General features: G+C 45.3%; 1 protein-coding gene across 1 annotated transcript; it reads right to left on the bottom strand.

Moving 5' to 3' along the window:
• Positions 1–15,479: 15,479 nt before the first annotated feature.
• MOCS3 (molybdenum cofactor synthesis 3) lies at positions 15,480–19,000 on the bottom strand. Its single transcript, XM_066236818.1, has one exon. The coding sequence runs from the start codon at positions 18,991–18,993 to the stop codon at positions 17,617–17,619; it is 1,377 nt and encodes a 458-aa protein (XP_066092915.1). The 5' UTR covers positions 18,994–19,000; the 3' UTR covers positions 15,480–17,616.
• Between the last annotated feature and the right edge of the window lie 18 nt (positions 19,001–19,018).

The raw sequence follows: 19,018 nt of genomic DNA on the forward strand, positions 1-19,018 counted from the left end.
ACCCTTATGAGTTGTAAAATCAAAGCAATGGGGCATCCATTTTATTACAGGAGCATACATAATCTCATTACCAAACCCCTGATGAGCCATATTGGATAACAAAACTGGCTATAATTGGAGGTGGGGAAAGAAACAGGAAATGAACTCTCAGTGAAGCGTACCTAGGAGGCTTTCTGCTGACTTAAAGAATGTATTTTTCCCAGCCCATTGTTGAGCCAGTTAGTTGGTCTAGAAAGACCCACAAGGAGCACTGGCTGATTTGGGGGTCCAAGAAGACAGGCCCAGGCCCTGGCCAGTTGGCTCAATGGTAGAGCATTGGCCTGGCGTGCAGAAGTCCCGGGTTCAATTCCCAGCCAGGGCATACAGGAGAAGCACCCATCTGCTTCTCTACCCCTTCCCCTCTCCTTCCTCTCTGTCTCTCTCTTCCTCTCCCGCAGCCAAGGCTCCATTGGAGCAAAGTTGGCCTGGGCGCTGAGGATGGCTCTGTGGCCTCTGCCTCAGGTGCTAGAATGGCTCTGGTTGCAACAGAAGCAACACCTCAGATGGGCAGAGCATCACCCGCTGGTGGGCATGCTGGGTGGATCCCGGTCGGGCACATGCGGGAGTCTGACTGCCTCCCCATTTCCAACTTCAGAAAAATACAAAAAAAAGACAGGCCCAGGACTGGCCTGACAAACTGCTGTTCCCCCAGAGGGACAGCCCACCCCAGTTGTCCACAGGCTTAACAGTTCTGTTTTAGGGTCAAGGGGACCAAAGGTGGGAGGATGTGGGAGGAGCGCACCTATTTCCCCCTCTCCTTGCTTCCTTGGTTCAGTGCTTCTCAACTTTGGCCGCAGGTGGGAGCCACCTGGGATCCCAGGGTTGTCAGATTTAGCAACTAAAAATACAAGACTCCCACTAACTTTGCATTTTAGATAAATAACATTTGCAATATAAGCACGTCCCGTGCAATTGTTGGTACCTACTCGGACTAAAAAAAAAATGTACTTGTTTTTTCTGAAATATGAAGTTAACTGGGCATCCTGTAGTTTATCTGGACAACCTGGGAGGGAGAAAGGAGCTTTAAAAAAAAACAAAAACAAACACACACACACACACACAAAATATCTGGCCCCTTAAGTTCTGGCTTCCTCTGGGCTGGCACGCTGCCCAGGGAATAGAGCTTTTCACAGTCCCAGGTGACTCACTCTGCAGCCACAGCGGAGATCACTGTGTCGAGCACCAATCCTGGCTTCCCCGACCCCCCTCACCTCTCACGCCTCTCCAGAGATGATGTCTGACTTATCCAGATGGTGAAGCGGGGAGAGGGAACTGGGATATAAACCCTGGCCCTCTCCTGTCTCCTCTTTTTGAGATGGGGAGCCGGAGGAGTGGTGTACGCTGATGAGCAGCAGGAGGGGACAGCACATTAGCAAGGTGGACATCTGTCCCTAAGCACAGTCCCCAAGTAGCCTTCTTAGTTGTAAAGGTAGAATTTTCACCTTCCTCTCCCTGTGTCTCTTTCTCACTTAGTTTCGAACCTCCACAGAGAACAAAAGGATGTTAAGAATTGATCCCCGGCCTGGCCTGCGGGGGTGTGGTGGATAGAGCGTTGACCTGGAATGCGGAAATCGCCAATTTGAAACCCTGGCCTTGCCCAGTCAAGGCACATGTGACAAGCAAGCAATGTACAGCTAGAGCTAGCTGTTCTCATTCTACTTCTCATTCCCTGCTCTCCCCTCTGTAAAATCAATCAATCAAAAATGTTTTTTAAAAAACTGACCCCCTAAGACCCCAACACCTGTCACCTTCTCTCCTCCTAATTCATGTTCTTTCTTCACGTCTTAGCTCAAAGGGCCTTTTCTCCAAGAGGCCTTCCCCAGACCAAGGCCGATCCCCTGGCTCTACGTTTTCATAAAGCCCTCTGATGATTCTTTCTTTCTGGCTCATATCAAAATTGTCATTGACTGAAGCAGGGTCTCGCAACCTTGACCCAGATAAATCTTTGTGGCGAGTCTGTCCTGCGCATTGCAGGATGTGTAGCACCACCCCTGGTCTCTCCCTACTAGATGCCTGTAACCCATTCCCTGCCCATCCTGAGCTGTGACAACCATAATGTCTCCAGACATCACCAAATAACCCGCACACTGTCATTGGTTCAGGGCCAGTCCAGTCACACAGAGCACCACACAGGTTAATGCTCAGCTGTCTCCGTCATCAAATTCTTTTTTTTTTTTTAATTAATTTATTTGTTACAGAGAGAGGGATAGATAGGGACAGACAGACAGGAACGGAGAGAGATGAGAAGCGTCAGTCATCAGTTTTTCATTGGGACTCCTTAGTTGTTCATTGATTGCTTTCCCATATGTGCCTTGACAACGGACCTTCAGCAGACTGAGTAACCCCTTGCTGGAGACAGGGACCTTGGGTCCAAGCTGGTGAGCTTTTTTTTTTTTTTTCCCTCAAGCCAGATGAGCCCGCGCTCAAGCTGGTGACCTCGGGGTCTTGAACCTGGGTCCTTCCACATCCCAGTCCAATGCTCTATCCACTGCGCCACCGCCTGGTCAGGCTCCATCATCAAATTCTTTTTTTTTTTTTTTTTTTCATTTTTCTGAAGCTGGAAACAGGGAGAGACAGTCAGACAGACTCCCGCATGCGCCCGACCGGGATCCACCCGGCACGCCCACCAGGGGCGACGCTCTGCCCACCAGGGGGCGATGCTCTGCCCATCCTGGGCGTTGCCATGTTGCGACCAGAGCCACTCTAGCGCCTGGGGCAGAGGCCACAGAGCCATCCCCAGCGCCCGGGCCATCTTTGCTCCAATGGAGCCTTGGCTGCGGGAGGGGAAGAGAGAGACAGAGAGGGAAAGCGTGGCGGAGGGGTGGAGAAGCAAATGGGCGCTTCTCCTGTGTGCCCTGGCCGGGAATCGAACCCGGGTCCTCCACACGCTAGGCCGATGCTCTACCGCTGAGCCAACCGGCCAGGGCTCCATCATCAAATTCTTTTTTTTTTATATATATAAATTTTTATTAATGTTAATGGGATGACATTAATAATTCAGGGTACATATATTCAAAGAAAACATGTCTAGGTTATCTTGTCATTGAATTATGTTGCATACCCTCACCCAGAGTCAGATTGTCCTCCGTCACCCTCTGTCTAGTTTTCTCTGTGCCCCTCCCCCTCCCCCTAACTCTCTCCCTCCCTCCCTCCCATGTCCTCCCTCCCCCCACCCCTGGTAACCACCACTCTCTTGTCCATGTCTCTTAGTCTCATTTTTATGTTCCACCAATGTATGGAATCATGTAGTTCTTGTTTTTTTCTGATTTACTTATTTCACTCCGTATGATGTTATCAAGATCCCACCATTTTGCTGTAAATGATCTGATGTCATCATTTCTTATGGCTGAGTAGTATTCCATAGTGTATATGTGCCACATCTTCTTTATCCAGTCTTCTATTGAAGGGCTTTTTGGTTGTTTCCATGTCTTGGCCACTGTGAACAGTGCTGCAATAAACATGGGGCTACATGTGTCTTTACGTATCAATGTTTCTGAGTTTTTGGGGTATATACCCAGTAGAGGGATTGCTGGGTCATAAGGTAGTTCTATTTGCAGTTTTTTGAGGAACCACCATACTTTCCTCCATAATGGTTGTACTACTTTACATTCCCACCAACAGTGTATGAGGGTTCCTTTTTCTCCACAGCCTCTCCAACATTTGCTATTACCTGTCTTGTTGATAATAGCTAATCTAACAGGGGTGAGGTGGTATCTCATTGTAGTTTTGATTTGCATTTCTCTAATAACTAATGAAGCTGAGCATCTTTTCATATATCTGTTGGCCATTTGTATTTCTTCCTGGGAGAAGTGTCTGTTCATGTCCTCTTCCCATTTTTTTATGGGATTGTTTGTTTGTTTGTTGTTGAGTTTTATGAGTTCTTTGTAAATTTTGGATATTAGGCCCTTATCTGAGCTGTTGTTTGAAAATATCAATTCCCATTTAGTTGGCGGTCTGTTTATTTTGATATCAGTTTCTCTTGCTAAGCAAAAACTTTTTATTCTGATGTAGTCCCATTCATTTATCTTTGCCTTCACTTCTCTTGCCATTGGAGTCAAGTTCATAAAATGTTCTTTAAAACCCAGGTCCATGAGTTTAGTACCTATGTCTTCTTCTATGTACTTTATTGTTTCAGATCTTATATTTAGGTCTTTGATCCATTTTGAATTAATTTTAGTACATGGGGACAGGCTGTAGTCGAGTTTCATTCTTTTGCATGTGGCTTTCCAGTTTTCCCAACACCATTTGTTGAAGAGGCTTTCTTTTCTCCATTTTGTGTTGTTGGCCCCTTTATCAAAGATTATTTGACCATATATATGTGGTTTTATTTCTGGGCTTTCTATTTTGTTCCATTGGTCTGTGTGTCTATTTTTCTGCCAATACCATACAGTTTTGATTATTGTGGCCCTATAATATAGTTTAAACTCAGGTATTGTAATGCCCCCAGCTTCATTCTTTTTCCTTAGGATTGCTTTGGCTATTCGGGGTTTTTTATAGTTCCATATAAATCTTATGATTTTTTGTTCCATTTCTTTAAAAAATGTCATAGGAATTTTGATGGGAATTGCATTAAATTTATATATTACTTTGAGTAATATGGTCATTTTAATTATATTAATTCTTCCTATCCAAGAAAAAGGAATATTTTTCCATCTCATTGTGTCTTTTTCTATTTCTCTTAGCAATGCCTTGTAGTTTTTGTTATATAGGTCCTTTACATTCTTTGTTATGTTTATTCCTAGGTATTTTATTTTTTTTTGTTGCAATCGTGAAGGGGATTATTTTTTTGAGTTCGTTTTCTAATATTTCATTGTTGGCATATAGAAAGGCTATGGACTTTTGTATGTTAATTTTGTATCCTGCAACCTTACTGTATTGGTTTATTGTTTCTAGTAATCTTTTTGTGGAGTCCTTCGGGTTTTCGATGTATAGGATCATATGATCCGCAAAAAGTGATACCTTTACTTCTTCTTTTCCAATATGGATGCCTTTTATTTCTTTGTCTTGTCTGATTGCTCTGGCCAGAACTTCTAGCACCACGTTAAATAAGAGTGGAGAGAGTGGACAACCCTGTCTTGTTCCTGATTTAAGGTGGAAAGTCCTCAGTTTTACGCCATTTAATATGATGTTGGCTGATCCATCATCAGATTCTTAACGGTGTTTGAACAAGGGGCAGTGCAAATTACGTAGCTGGTTCCAGTTAGGTACGTCGTTGTTGTTTTTTTTCTTTCTAATGCTTCTTTTCCACGATGACCTGGGCTTGGGGAGCAAAGAGTGCCTACCTTACTCACTGCTGCGACCCCAGGGATGACAGAGAAAGTGCTCAGAAAATATGTGAAGACAACGAGGAGCAAGAGTTAAGCTGAAGGAGGCCCTGGTGGAGAACAGAAGGGAAGCATAATGTTGGCCGACCCGTATAAGTCGCTCTATTCAACAGCCTTCCTACCCGCAGCTGCTGGAACATTCTTCCCAACTCCTCCTGCGTGCAGAAGGGCAAGTGTACCCTGTGTGGTCTGTGTGTCTTTCACGTGGCCCTCCATATGCGGTGTCAGCTGGACTGAGCTGTAATCCCCAGATGTGAGAAGTTGAGGCCTGGAGGAGAGTCATAACGCTGAATTTCTGAGCTGTGCCCATTCAAGGCTGGCCTTCGCTTTGTATTAATTCTGGCCAATTTAGCTGGTGCTCCTATCCAAAAATCCAAGTAGACGAGGCTGCAATTCTTATAGCTAGATGAGCTGAGGACAGCAGGCCCTGGGCTAGCAAGTATAATGAGCCCTAGAAAAAAGGTTGTTTATGATAAATCTACTTAAAATGGAGGACCCACGTTTCAGAATAAGTAGTGGAGAGGGAAAAAGTTTGATTGGGACTTTTTTAGAAAAAAAAAAAGTAAAATGTATAGACTGGCCCTGGCCAGTTGGCTCAGCGGCAGAGCGTCCACCTGGCGTGCAGGAGTCCCGGGCTCGATTCCCGGCCAGGGCACACAGGAGAAGCGCCCATCTGCTTCTCCACCCCTCCCCTTCTGTCTCTCTCTTCCCCTCCCGCAGCCAGGGCTCCATTGGAGCAAAGTTGTCTCAGGCGCTGAGGATTGCTCTGTGGCCTCTGCCTCAGGCGCTAGAATGGCTCTGGATGCAACAGAGCGACGCCCCAGAGGGGCAGAGCATGGCCCCCTGGTGGGCATGCCGGGTGGATCCCGGTGGGGCGCATGCGGGAGTCTGTCTGACTGCCTCCCCGTTTCCAGCTTCGGAAAAATGAAAAAAAAAAATGTATAGACTAAGTCTTTTTATGTTCATAGCAGCTTTTTCATAATCGCCCCAAACTGTAAATAACCCGGATGAATAACTGAAATAGAATGCAGTACTCCCCCCACGTGGATAGCATTCAGCAATGAAAAAGAGCAAACTGCGGACACGCCCAACAGCGCGGATGGACCTTGTACCAGTTTCCTAGGACCGCCGTCACAAATGACATGAATTTAGTGGCTTAAAAATGCCGAAGTTTATTCTCATAGTTCTGGAGGCCAGAAATCTGACACCAGTTATCAACAGGGCTGGTTCCTTCTGGAGGCTGAGGGTGAATCTGTTCCAGGCTCCTCTAGACCTCGTGGGATTTATTCTGAGTGAAAAAGCCAGTTGCTAAAGGTTATATACTGTACAATTTTATTTATATGAGTCTTGAAATAATGGTTGGCAAGGGGTACGGGGGGGGGGGGGGGGAGGCTGGCTACAAAAGGGTAGCTTGAGGGAACTTAGAGATGCGCGTGTGTACACACTCGCATGTGCGCATGCGCGCACACAAATGCATGTTTGATGAAATCTATATAAATTCTGTCGATTGTATTGATGTCATTTCCCTAGTTTTGATATTTTAGCATAGTTATGCAAAATGGACACTGGGAAAGGATACATAGACTCCCTGTACATTGTTCGTGTTTTGTTTTTGTTTTTTTTGCAACTCCCTTATTCCAAATAAGTTTTTATTTAAAAAAATTTTATTTAATAAAAGTGAGATTATTACAAACTACTATGGCTTCATTCTTACAATGAAGGCTAGATCAAGGCAACTTTTTTTTTTTCTGGTAATCTTTCAACGAAAACCATTCCATGTCACTTTTGTAACACAAACAGAAGGAGGGTCATTTCTGGACATTTGATTTCCGGAATATAATTTCTAGACATTTCTGGAAATTGCATAAAGGTTCATGGACTTTTCTAAAGTCCTCTCCATGGTTTTCACATCATTCTCCTAAAGAAGGGCCCCTGGTAGCATCATCCAGGGGGATTTTTTCTTCATTGTTGCCTTGAGAGGTTCATGTAATTCTCCAGCGTCTTGTGCATTGGCCTGGTAAAATCCACATCTTTTGTGAAGTCTGCAGCAGATTTAATTTACTAGATGATAGTTATTGGTCAGTTTCCTGCTGTCAGACGTCCCCAGCATCCAGCCAAGCACATATGCCAGCATGAAGCAGCAACGATGGGCTCGAGGGGCATTTCTGCCGGCCATTTCATTACTGGAGAACTTAGTGTTAGGACGACTTCTGCCTCCCTATGCAACCTTGTGGCTGGGGGCCCAGACTTGGGGGGAGGAGTCCCAGCAGAAGACTCTTCCTTGTTTTTTTCTAAGGGCCCAGGAATAAAATTCCAGAGGAGAAGTTCTAGTACCCAGCAAGCAGAAGAAACTGGAGTCTTTATGTGGTGCACAAAATGAATTGCAGTCCATTCAGATAAAAAACCTCTATGTACTAATATTCTCTATTAAAAAAAAATCAAAACACAAACCAAAAGTGAAATCCCAAGCTCCCACGCCAGTCTTTATCTGTTTAAACTGCCAGGGACATTTGTTTACATGATGTCTGGGGACCTGCTGAGTGCGAGGTCCTAGGAGGGGGCTGAGTGAGAGAATGGAGACCCTGGGACAAGACTCTGAGTGGAAGTTGCACATTTGGGAGGAGATTCCGGGAAGCTCCGGTAAGGGAATGGAGGGGTGAGACAGGGGAGGGAAAGAAACAGGGTTTCAGTGGGCGGGTCATGACTGTGGGCAGTAGGAGCTCAATCCTGCTGGGGACCTCTGGGACACTGAAGAAAACACCTCAGCTCTGTCTTACTCCCAGTACCACCAACTCTCATCAGCCATTGGCTTGGAGCTCTGTACCTGCCCAGCTCTGCACACGAGCACAGCTTGAGAATCATGGTTTTCAGTTACCCTGAGAATCAGATCCAGATTCCTTGCCATGGCCCACTGTGCCTCATGGGATCTGGTCCTTGCCTTCTTGCCCCACCCCCATTTCACTCTGCTACAACCTCACTTGGCTCTTCCAACTCAGGATGCTCTTTCCAGCCTCAGGGCCTTTGCACTTGCTGTATTCACTCCCTGGAATACTCTTTCCTCAACTCATCTCATGACTCCTGCCATCTCCTAATTCAGATCTCTTCTCAGAGGTCTTCTCTGGCCACCACGCCAGCGATATTCCTTTTCATAGAATCACAATTTGTGATGATTGCATATTAAATGATTTGTCATCTCTCTCCCCCACTAGAATGTGAGTTAGGGTGGACTGGACCCAAGTCTGTCTTGTTCACAGCTGTGTGCCAGGCATCACTACCTGCCCATTCCTAATACCCATTAAGTAGTTCTTGAATGAGTCAGCTGTGTTCCTCTGACATGACCTAAGTGACCTCCCTCTTTTTTTTTAAATTTAATTTAATTTTTTTACAGAGACAGAGAGAGAGAGTCAGAGAGAGGGATAGACAGGGACAGACAGACAGGAATGGAGAGAGATGAGAAGCATCAATCATTAGTTTTTCATTGCACGTTGCAGCACTTTAGTTGTTCATTGATTGCTTCTCATATGTGCCTTGACCGTGGGCCTTCTGCAGACTGAGTAACCCCTTGCTCGAGCCAGTGACCCTGGGTTCAAGCTGGTGAGCTTTTGCTCAAAACAGATGAGCCCGCGCTCAAGCTGGCAAGCTCGGGGTCTCAAACCTGGGTCCTCTGCATCCCAGTCCGACGTTCTATCCACTGCACCACCGCCTAGTCAGGCAAGTAGCCTCCCTCTTGATGTTCTCTATTTATAAGCACTCAGGTTCTAGTTCTAATACAGTGGACAGGAACACACTGGAAATTGTACTTTTGTGCTGGGTCAGTGTTACAGAACTACAGACACGGGCAGATAGGGAAAAATATATAGCAGCTGCTGAGTAATTAAATAGTCCTAAGAGCCTTTCTATAAAACTCTTTTAATTAGATGCTCCAAAGAGTCTTTCTACACCACTCTTTAGAACAAGGAACAAAAATAAAGGCAACCCTCAGGGGTTGAGGGATAGGGTTGGGGTGGGCTGCTTGCCTTTTCTTTCATAGAAAACAATGAAGGGAAATGTGACAAAGTAAAAAGAGAATAGGGCACCATCCATTGAGCAGTTCTTATCTATTATTAGCAAGCTAATTTGTGATCTAATGGATTGATTTTTAAAGGCGGCAAAATTCAACAGACATTTTTCTTTACTGTTTTCTCTTTTTCTTTGGATTTCAGGTGCATGTAATTGGATTAACCATAACAGTATATGACATATTCTCATTATTGGCCATACACGATCTGCTCTGCTTATTTAGTGAGTTATTTTTAATAATGTAACATTCGCCACAAATTCACTACCAAACAAACTGAGCGCCATCAGATGGGGACGTCAATAAAGTGCATGTTACCACAAGGTTCCCCATTCTCATCCCCCCCCCTCCTCTCATCCAAGGTCATTATATCCTGAGTCTTCAACTTCCCTTTTATATCATGTTATTACATGTGAAAGTTTCTAATACCAAAACTTTAAAATTGCCTGGGACTTGGAAAATTGTGCTAAAGTCCTTTGCCTTTCAGAAATTCAACCAAGGAAAACCAGCACCCATGATATACATGTTTTCAAATCAGGAAACTCAAGTATCATAAGTATGTACACAGATATTCTTAAATAAAACAGTATAAGCAGCCCATTCATTGGGAATAAAGCATATGTGTCAGAAATATCTGCACTTAGCTAATGATCTAGGTGTTCCAATTGCCCTGCCTCCTACCATCTACTCTGAAAAAAAGACCAAAGGCCACACTGGAGTGAGTCGGACCCCATCCAGAGACCATCAACAATGGACCAACAGGATACAAGCCTCATTATAGTGGCAATTCATTGCGCTCACAATGTCTCACCATACATGGCTCCAGAGAAAAAGGTTTTTCTGATAACCACCCAGGCACATGAAATACTTGGGAACAGCTGGAAAATTCACTCAGTCTACAATAGAATTTTTTCTAAAATGCTATGCAAGGACAAGAGAGCCCGATCTCATTAGCAACAGAAGGCTTCCACTTTGAGAATAAGGCTCCCTTCCAACTAGGTTATTTCAGAGAAATCTATTGTTGGTAAGAACATATAAGAGGAGCCTATGAACAAGAGATAGTTCCCTTTCAGAGTTGTTGAAGGATTAAATAAAATAGTGTAGGTGGGAAAGGCTCTGTAAATTACATGTCTAAAGTTGTAAAGTGAACTCGGAACACCTGGCAGGCGAGCCCTACATCCCAATTATGTTGTATCCCCAGAACATGGCCAATGCCTGAAGAATGAATTACTTCAAAACTCCTTTTGTTTCCTGACTGTGGTGGCACAGTGCATAAAGCATCAATTTACCTGGAATACTGAGGTCACTAGTTCGAAACCCTGGATTTGTCCAGTCAAGGAACATATGAGAAGCAACTACTTCAAGTTGATGCTTCCCTCTTCTCCCCCATTCTCTCGGTCTCCCAAATAAGTAAAATATATATATATTTAAAAAACCAAAACTTTTTTTGTTAAAAGTTTGAAAAGACTATGCTAAACTGTTGGGAAACAGCCTTTCTTAGGCACACTGTACACATTAACATTTCCCCTTGGGCAGAAACTCGAGGCTTAAAGCCCTTTTTCTAACCTCCCTCCTTGTTTTATTCTCTTGTGACAGAGAGAGACTGAGAGAGGGACAGATAGGGACAGACAGACAGGAAGGGAGAGAGATCAGAAGCACCAATTCTTCATTGCGGCACCTTAGTTGTTTATTGATTGTGAGTGACCAATCGTCCTCCTTCAGGGAGGACAGTCTTTCTTTTGTTAGTTCCATCTTCCCTCGAAAAGTGTCCACCTACATGTCCTCCTTTTTGATATTGGAAAACTAATCTGTAAATGTCTACGTTCAATCAATGCAGAGTCGATCCATTGCGTGTGATGTGACGTATTTGTATCTAAATCAGTAATTTTTTCTTATAATTACTATTAAAAATTAGTAGGCATGTAAGCATAATTATAAAATATTACAAATGTTTTTATTATGCATGTATCATATTATAGTATATTATTGTTGCAATGAATAAAATGTTTCTTTTACGATATTGTTTTCTTTGATTTATTTTTGTCCTCTTTTTCATTGTAAAAAAATTGGTCACCTTATTGAATGCTTTCTCATATGTGCCTTAATGGGGGGGCGGCTACAGCACACCGAGTGGCCCCTTGCTCAAGCCAGTGACCTTGGGCTCAACCTGGTGAACCCTGCTCAAACCAGATGAGCCCACGCTCAAACTAGCGACCTCGGGTGTGGGTCAAATAAGTTTGCAAATATGATGTATGTTTACTCGCTTATAGTTTGCACTGGGTGTGGATGACAGGCTGTAAGCACGCAGGGTCCTTATAGCCTAAGGCTTAGTTTTCAGACTAAGCCTTTCCCACCCTTTTAATATTAAGATCTTCTCAACACTAAGCTTTTCCCCACACCCTTGACTGATGTGGGGTGGTGCACTCTTATGAGGAATCCCATTTATGCCTCAGATAAGTGGCTTTGTATCAGAGATGTCTTTATTTGTATACTGGCTTAAAGGCTTTAATTTCTACACTATAAAACAGGGGTCAGGAACCTTTTTGGCTGAGAGTCATGAACGCCACATATTTTAAAATGTAATTCTGTGAGAGCCATTCAACAACCCGTGTATGTTATGCATTATCCAATAAAAATTTGTTGTTGTCCCGGAGGACAGCGGTGATTGGCTCCAGCCACCCACAACCATGAACATGAGCGGTAGGAAATGGATTGTAATACATGAGAATGTTTTATATTTTTAACGTTATTAATTTTTTTTTTATTAAAGATTTGTCTGCGAGCCAGATGCAGCCACCAAAAGAGCCACATCTGGCTCGCGAGCCATAGGTTCCCGATCCCTGCTATAAAATAAGGGAGACCAGGGGCGCCTCTCCCTCCCCCACCTCTCTGTTCCTGAAATTAGCATTGCAGAGAAGCAGCCAAGATGGCGGAGTGCTGAAGAAACCAGTTTGTACAGAGTTTGTGCAGAGAGAAGGAGATGGGGAACAGAGGTGAATAAGGGAACAGAGGTGAATAAGGCTGATGAGGTAGAAACCTTTGATTCTAGGAAAATCGGATAAGTCAGTGGGTTTGGGAGCCTGAATGGAAAGGGAAGTGTTTTCCCACTGTATTTCTCTCCAGGTGCGGGCTAGGATTAAAGGTAATGTCCCACCAGTTCTTGGCTCTGTTGTTTCATTATCGTCTGTCCAAATCAAATGCAAACCTGCACAGGCCAGGTGGCTGTGATGGTGGCAGTGGCTACTGGCTTTACATCGGGGCCTCAAACCTAGGTTCTCTGCGTTCCAGTCTAACGCTCCATCCACTGTGCTACTGCTTGGTCAGGCTGACCTCCCTCCTTGACAACCCTTCTACTTACCAGCTGTGACTCCTTCTGTTGAGACTTTATTTCTTGCTTTCCTTAACAACAGTGGCTATTTTTTTTTTTTTTTTTTTTGAGAGACAGACAGACTAGAAGGGAGAAAGATGAGAAGCATCGATTCTTTGTTGTGGCACCTTAATTGTTCACTGATTGGTTTCTCATATGTGCCTTGATTGGGGGGGAGGGAGCTACAGCAGAGCAAATGATCCCTTGCTCAAGCCAGCAACCTTGGGCTTCAAGCCAGCAACCTTGGGCTCAAGCCAGCGACCATAGGGTAATATCTATGATCCCACAGGCAAGCTGGCAAACCTGAGCTCAAGCTGTTGAGCCCCCGTTCAAGCTGGATGAGCCTGTGCTCAAGCCTGGTCCTCTGTGTCCCAATCTGACGCTCTATCCACCGCGCCACCAACTGGTCAGGCCTCTTGTTCATCTTTATCCCATCCCAGTATTTAGAATGACTGGAACACTTAAGTCACTTGATGTTTGTTAAATGAAAAAGAAATAAATGATCAAATTCTAATCCCAACTAAATGTAAAAACCTAGCTTCAATCCCCAGAGAAAACAGGATTTCAAAGAATAAAAATATTTTTGCCCTATAGTGAATACTCTCATATTCCTAACAGTCCTAATTTGTGAAAATCTCAGATTATGAGTTCTGCCTCCCCAATATAGACAACACAATTCAAATTCCCAGCACTCTTTTTTTGTTTGTTTGTTTTTTTCTGAAGCTGGAAACGGGGAGAGACAGTCAGACAGACTCCCGCATGCGCCCGACCGGGATCCACCCGGCACGCCCACCAGGGGGCGATGCTCTGCCCCTCCAGGGCGTCGCTCTGCTGAGACCAGAGCCACTCTAGCGCCTGGGGCAGAGGCCAAGGAGCCATCCCCAGCGCCCAGGCCATCTTTGCTCCAATGGAGCCTTGGCTGCGGGAGGGGAAGAGAGAGACAGAGAGGAAGGAGGGGGTGGGGGTGGAGAAGCAAATGGGCGCTTCTCCTATGTGCCCTGGCCGGGAATCGAACCCGGGTCCCCCGCACGCCAGGCCGACGCTCTACCGCTGTCCCAGCACTCTTACAGCTAGTATACAGGCATGTGACTAGGCTCTACCTGCCAGACACACCCTCAGAAGATTCAGAAAAGAACAATAGAAAGTCTTTTTGCTTCCTGGCCCTGGGGCTGTGGATGGTGTGGGCTTTCTGGGAGAGCAATGGGGCCAGATTAAGCGAGATGGGTTAAGTGAGGCCAGTTCAATGGGGAGGCCAGTTCTGTGCATGGTTTTGGGCCTGGTTTCTAGAAGTAAAGCCTTGGGTCTGTCCCCAGTGACAATCAGGTTTGCAGGAACTATCAAAACTGCCTAACTTTAAGACATTAGTCTTTACTGTATGAAATAGTTCCCGTGTCGGTCCACTTGTTTCCTGATATGTATCAGAATCAGCCTTGGTCCTGGGAGTAAGAAATTAAGACACAGGCCAGACATCTTTGCTCGCCTCTCCACATCTGTCATTGATTTCCACAACTCCTTGGGAGAAGCAGTTATAAGAAAACAGCTCCATCTTTGTAATACAGAAAGGCCTATTATACTATAAGCATACCTATTCACAAAATGAACTACAGTATTTTGGTTAAAAAGTGAGGACTATCCTCATTTTGAATTTGTTAAATACCATCTTTTTATAATAAAATGAGAGTCCAAATTAGAGGTTGCAAACTGATTAGTAAACCTGACATGCAGAGGGTTGTCTGGCCCACAGTGCTTTTTAACTTTTTTAAAAACACTTGTAGCCAGAGATACAACTATTTCACATTTATGTTGTAATTTTAGGTAGGCCTGCATGCAAAAGCCAGTTGGAAAGTAGCTGCCATCTTTGACCAGGTGTTTCCTCTTCAATTTGCCACTGATACATAATTTATTTAAATTTATTTTAGCCAGAGAGGAAGGGGGAGAGAAAGAGAGAGAGACAGGAACAATAACCCATTCCTGCATGTGCCCTGACCAAGGATTGAATCAGCAACTTCTATACTTCGGGCCAATTCGCTAACAAACTGAGATAGCCAGCTAAGGCCCAAATTTTTACATTTAATTTTGTTGTAGATATTGGAAATTTGCCAGAGTCCCTGCCATTCCATGGAAATGTTAAAAAAACAAACAAACCATAAAAACACCTATATTTTGTCATCTATAAAATGCTGGAATAAAACTGATTAATTCAATATAAAAAAGGCAAATTAAAGGGGAATGAATGGAGTTCTTTGGTGGGTGTAAAGTTTTAGTCATGCAGGAGGGGGGATTCTGGGATCTGTTGCATGTGCCAGTGGTTGACAATACTGTGCTGTACACTCAGAAACTGTTGGAGGGTGAATTTTTATGATTTTTTTCTACAAAAAAAAAAAAAATCAATGTAATTCACTACATGAACAGATGAGAAAAAAATTAAGAAGCACATTATCTTAATAAATGCAGAAAAAGGCCCTGGCCGGTTGGCTCAGTGGTAGAGCATCAGCCTGGCGTGCAGAAGTCCCGGGTTTGATTCCCGGCCAGGGCACACAGGAGAGGCGCCCATCTGCTTCTCCACCCCTCCCCCTCTCCTTCCTCTCTCTCTTTTCCCCACCCTCAGCGAGGCTCCATTGGGGCAAAGATGGCCCGGGGCGCTGGGGATGGCTCCTTGGCCTCTGCCCCAGGCACTAGAGTGGCTCTGGTCTCGACAGAGCGATGCCCCTGAAGGGCAGAGCATCGCCCCCTGGTGGGCAGAGCGTCGCCCCCTGCTGGGCGTGCCGTGTGGATCCCGGTGGGGCGCATGCGGGAGTCTGTCTGTCTATCCCCGTTTCCAGCTTCAGAAAAATACAAAAAAATAAAAATAAATGCAGAAAAAGCATTTGATAAATTCAATGAAAACTCTTAGCAAACTATAGGCAGAAAAAAATTCTTTAAATCTGATAAAAAAATATTTATCTATAGTAAAGTAGTACCAAGCAATACTGTTCATTCAAGTTTTTCACCTGAGATTGAGAAGGTAAGAATGTTCACTATTCCACTTTAATTCAATATTGTATTTGGGGTACTGACCATACAGTGAAGCCAAAAAGAAAAATAACAGACTGGCCCTGGCTGACGACCCACTGAGCATAAGGTCAAGTATCAACCTGGCACACCACCAGTTGCCAGTTCCAGCCCTGGTCCAGGCACATAGGAGAAGCAATCAATAAGCACACAACTAAGTGGAACGAATTGATGCTTTTCTCTCTCTTAAATCAATGGAAAATTAAAAAAAAAAAAAAATTGAAAAATAACAGACTGTGCTGCGGACCACCATGATTAGTAATTGTCCAGGTCCTGAGTAAGAACAGTGCGGAATAAAGAAATAAATTCAAGAGAAAAGAAGTATGGGATTGGGAAGCCCCTGCAAGCTGATGGCGAGCCAAAGCCAAAGCAAAGCCCCCAGTCCGCTTTATTATATAGTGCAGAGCCATATGCAAAATAAGGAAATCTCCATACAAAGTCACATATATGAGACATAAACAGGAATTCTCCCGCCAGGTATAACTGAAATCAACCAACAGCAGAATAAACAAAAGGTGAGAGGAAGGGCATGGAAACTGCCTCCAGCAACTTAAGCAAGTGAGGTGGGTGGATGGGACCAGTAGAAACACTAAGCTTCACAGCCAACATGGAGGTGTGGGGAAGAGCTTAGCCTTTAGCTTAAGCCTTAAACTGCAAGGACTTTGTCAGCATGCAGCCTCACACAAGACTGTATAGGAAAGGGCAGGAGGAGGGCAGAAGACTGGAACCTGGACTTGAAGATTCCAAAGCAAGCCAGACTGTAGTATAAGTTTAGAAAATGTTATGTGTACAACATAAGGTGGACCCTGAACCTAACTTTAAGAAAAATCAGAAACTGCCTGACCAGGCAGTGGCGCAGTGGGTGGAGCGTCGGACTGGGATGCGGAGGACCCAGGTTCGAGACCCCGACGTCGCCAGCTTGAGCAAGGGCTCATCTGCTTTGAGCAAAAGCTCACCAGCTTGGCCCCAAGGTCTCTGGCTCGAGCAAGGGGTTACTCAGTCTGCTGAAGGCCCGCGGTCATGAGAAAGCAATCAATGAACAATTAAGGTGTTGCAACGCGCAAAGAAAAACTTAATGATTGATGCTTCTCATCTCTCCGTTTCCTGTCTGTCCCTGTCTATCCCTCTCTCTGACTCTCTCTCTGTCTCTGTAAAAAAAAAAAAAAAAGAAACTTATAAAGGAAACTGACATACTATGAAGATAGCTTCACCTTGCTAACCTGTAAATATTCCTCTTTGAAATGAATTCGAACTCTTCAATAGAATGACCACTTCCCAGATAAATAAAACAATTTACATCTTAAAACTTATTTCTGTAGAATATAGTCTATTGTTTGAAGTAGAAACAAGACTCAAAGGATGTCTTTAGTAAACAATAAACTGATTTTAAATAGATCTGTGATTAATTTGGTAAGACTAAATTTACAACTTAATTTCAGACCTAAAGTAGACCACTTAGAGAGCTTTTTGACTGGGGAGATGGAAAAAAAGGACAGGCAAGTGATCAGCAGATTAACAAACAAAATCCTGTCACGATATATCTCACATGTCAAGACACCTTCCAAGTACTCAAAACACAGTTCTCAGAAAGCATTATAATCTATTAACAACTATATCATGCAATGAATTACCACTAAAAAGCCCCTTATAAAAAGTCCATGTATTTACAGTTGTAGAATCCAGTCTCTTCCGCACATTACTGAGAAAAATGAAAATATATAAATATATCTCTAAAGTAATATTGCAATCCTCATTTTTCTCAGGTCAGACTATGTACATCAGTACTGCGGAAATGTTCCATCAATTTTAGCAGCCCAGGCCATGAGCCCTCCAACAACATCCTGAACTGTTAGCGAGTCTAACTCTGAGATATCTTTCAAGGTCTGCAGGATCTTCACAGCTTTCTGGGAGTCATTGCCCAGTTTGCAAATCACATAAATGGGGAGAGCTGCTCCTTTTTGCGTTCCTTGCTTCCCTTTCTGGATGGCTTCTCCTAAGAGTTTCAGGCTCTCTGCATCCCTCCGTTCCAAGTGTTTCAAAGGGATGTGTAGGGCATGAGGCAAACGACAAATGTCCACTTCCACTTGAGGCCTGACGTCCAGCAATAGGTGGGGGTACCCAGAATCCAGAAGTCGCTTATAGTCGGTGACAGAAACTCGCTCCTCTGGGCTCAGCAACTGCAGGGAGCGGCACTTATCGGTGGCTGAGGAGCCACAAAAGGCTTCATAGTCCTGCAGGTCAGTCACAGTGGGCCGCTCGCCACAAGCTGCACAGTCGGGCCTGCGGCTCCGCAGCTGAATACAGCGAAAACGTCCCCAGAGAGCATCAAAGAGCAGCAAGCTGCCACTGTAAGAGGGGCCCAGACCTGCGGCGATCTTCAGCACTTCCAGGGCCTGCAAGCAGCCCAAGACACCAGTTACAACACCGAGCACCCCGCCATCCGCACAGTTGGTCACCGTCTCCGCTGGAGGCGGTTGGGGGAAGATGCAGCGGTAGCAAGGCCCGCCATCATAGTGGTACACTGTGATCTGGCCCTCAAAGCGCAGGGCGCTGGCGGATACGAGAGGCCGGCCGGCTAGCACACAGGCGTCGTTAACGAGGTAGCGAGTGGGCACGTTGTCAGAGCAGTCCGCTACCACGTCATAACGGCGGACTAGGTCCAGAGCCGTGGTTGGCGTAAGGGCCTGAGCGTACGGAACGCACTCCACAGCGGAATTGAGACAGCGCAGCGAGGCGGCAGCCGAAAAGACCTTGGCCTGGCCGGCTAGCGCCTCGCCGTGCAGCACCTGGCGGGCCAGGTTGCTCATCTCTACCACGTCGTAGTCCACAAGGCCAAGGCGGCCTACACCGGCCGCTGCTAGGTACTGCGCCAGTGGGCAGCCGAGCCCCCCGCAGCCCACCACTAACACGGACGCGGTCGCCAGGCGCAGCTGTCCTTGCACACCGAGCTCAGGCAGCACAAGCTGCCGGCTATAGCGCAGAATCTCGTCTCGGGACAGGGTGGCCTTCGGTGGCAGAGGCGACACCGGAAGCAGCCGCTCTGGCTGTTCCTCCGCCAAAAGAGCTGCTGCCAGTCTCTGCTTCAGGAAACTCAGTTCTTTCTCACGCCGCACAATTTCAGCCTGCAAAGCCAGGACCTCCTCCCTGGCAGCCATGGCAGCCTCTCCCGGAAGTTATCTT

This window comes from Saccopteryx bilineata, chromosome 6 (genome assembly GCF_036850765.1).
Source record: "Saccopteryx bilineata isolate mSacBil1 chromosome 6, mSacBil1_pri_phased_curated, whole genome shotgun sequence".
NCBI classification, from domain to species: domain Eukaryota; kingdom Metazoa; phylum Chordata; class Mammalia; order Chiroptera; family Emballonuridae; genus Saccopteryx; species Saccopteryx bilineata.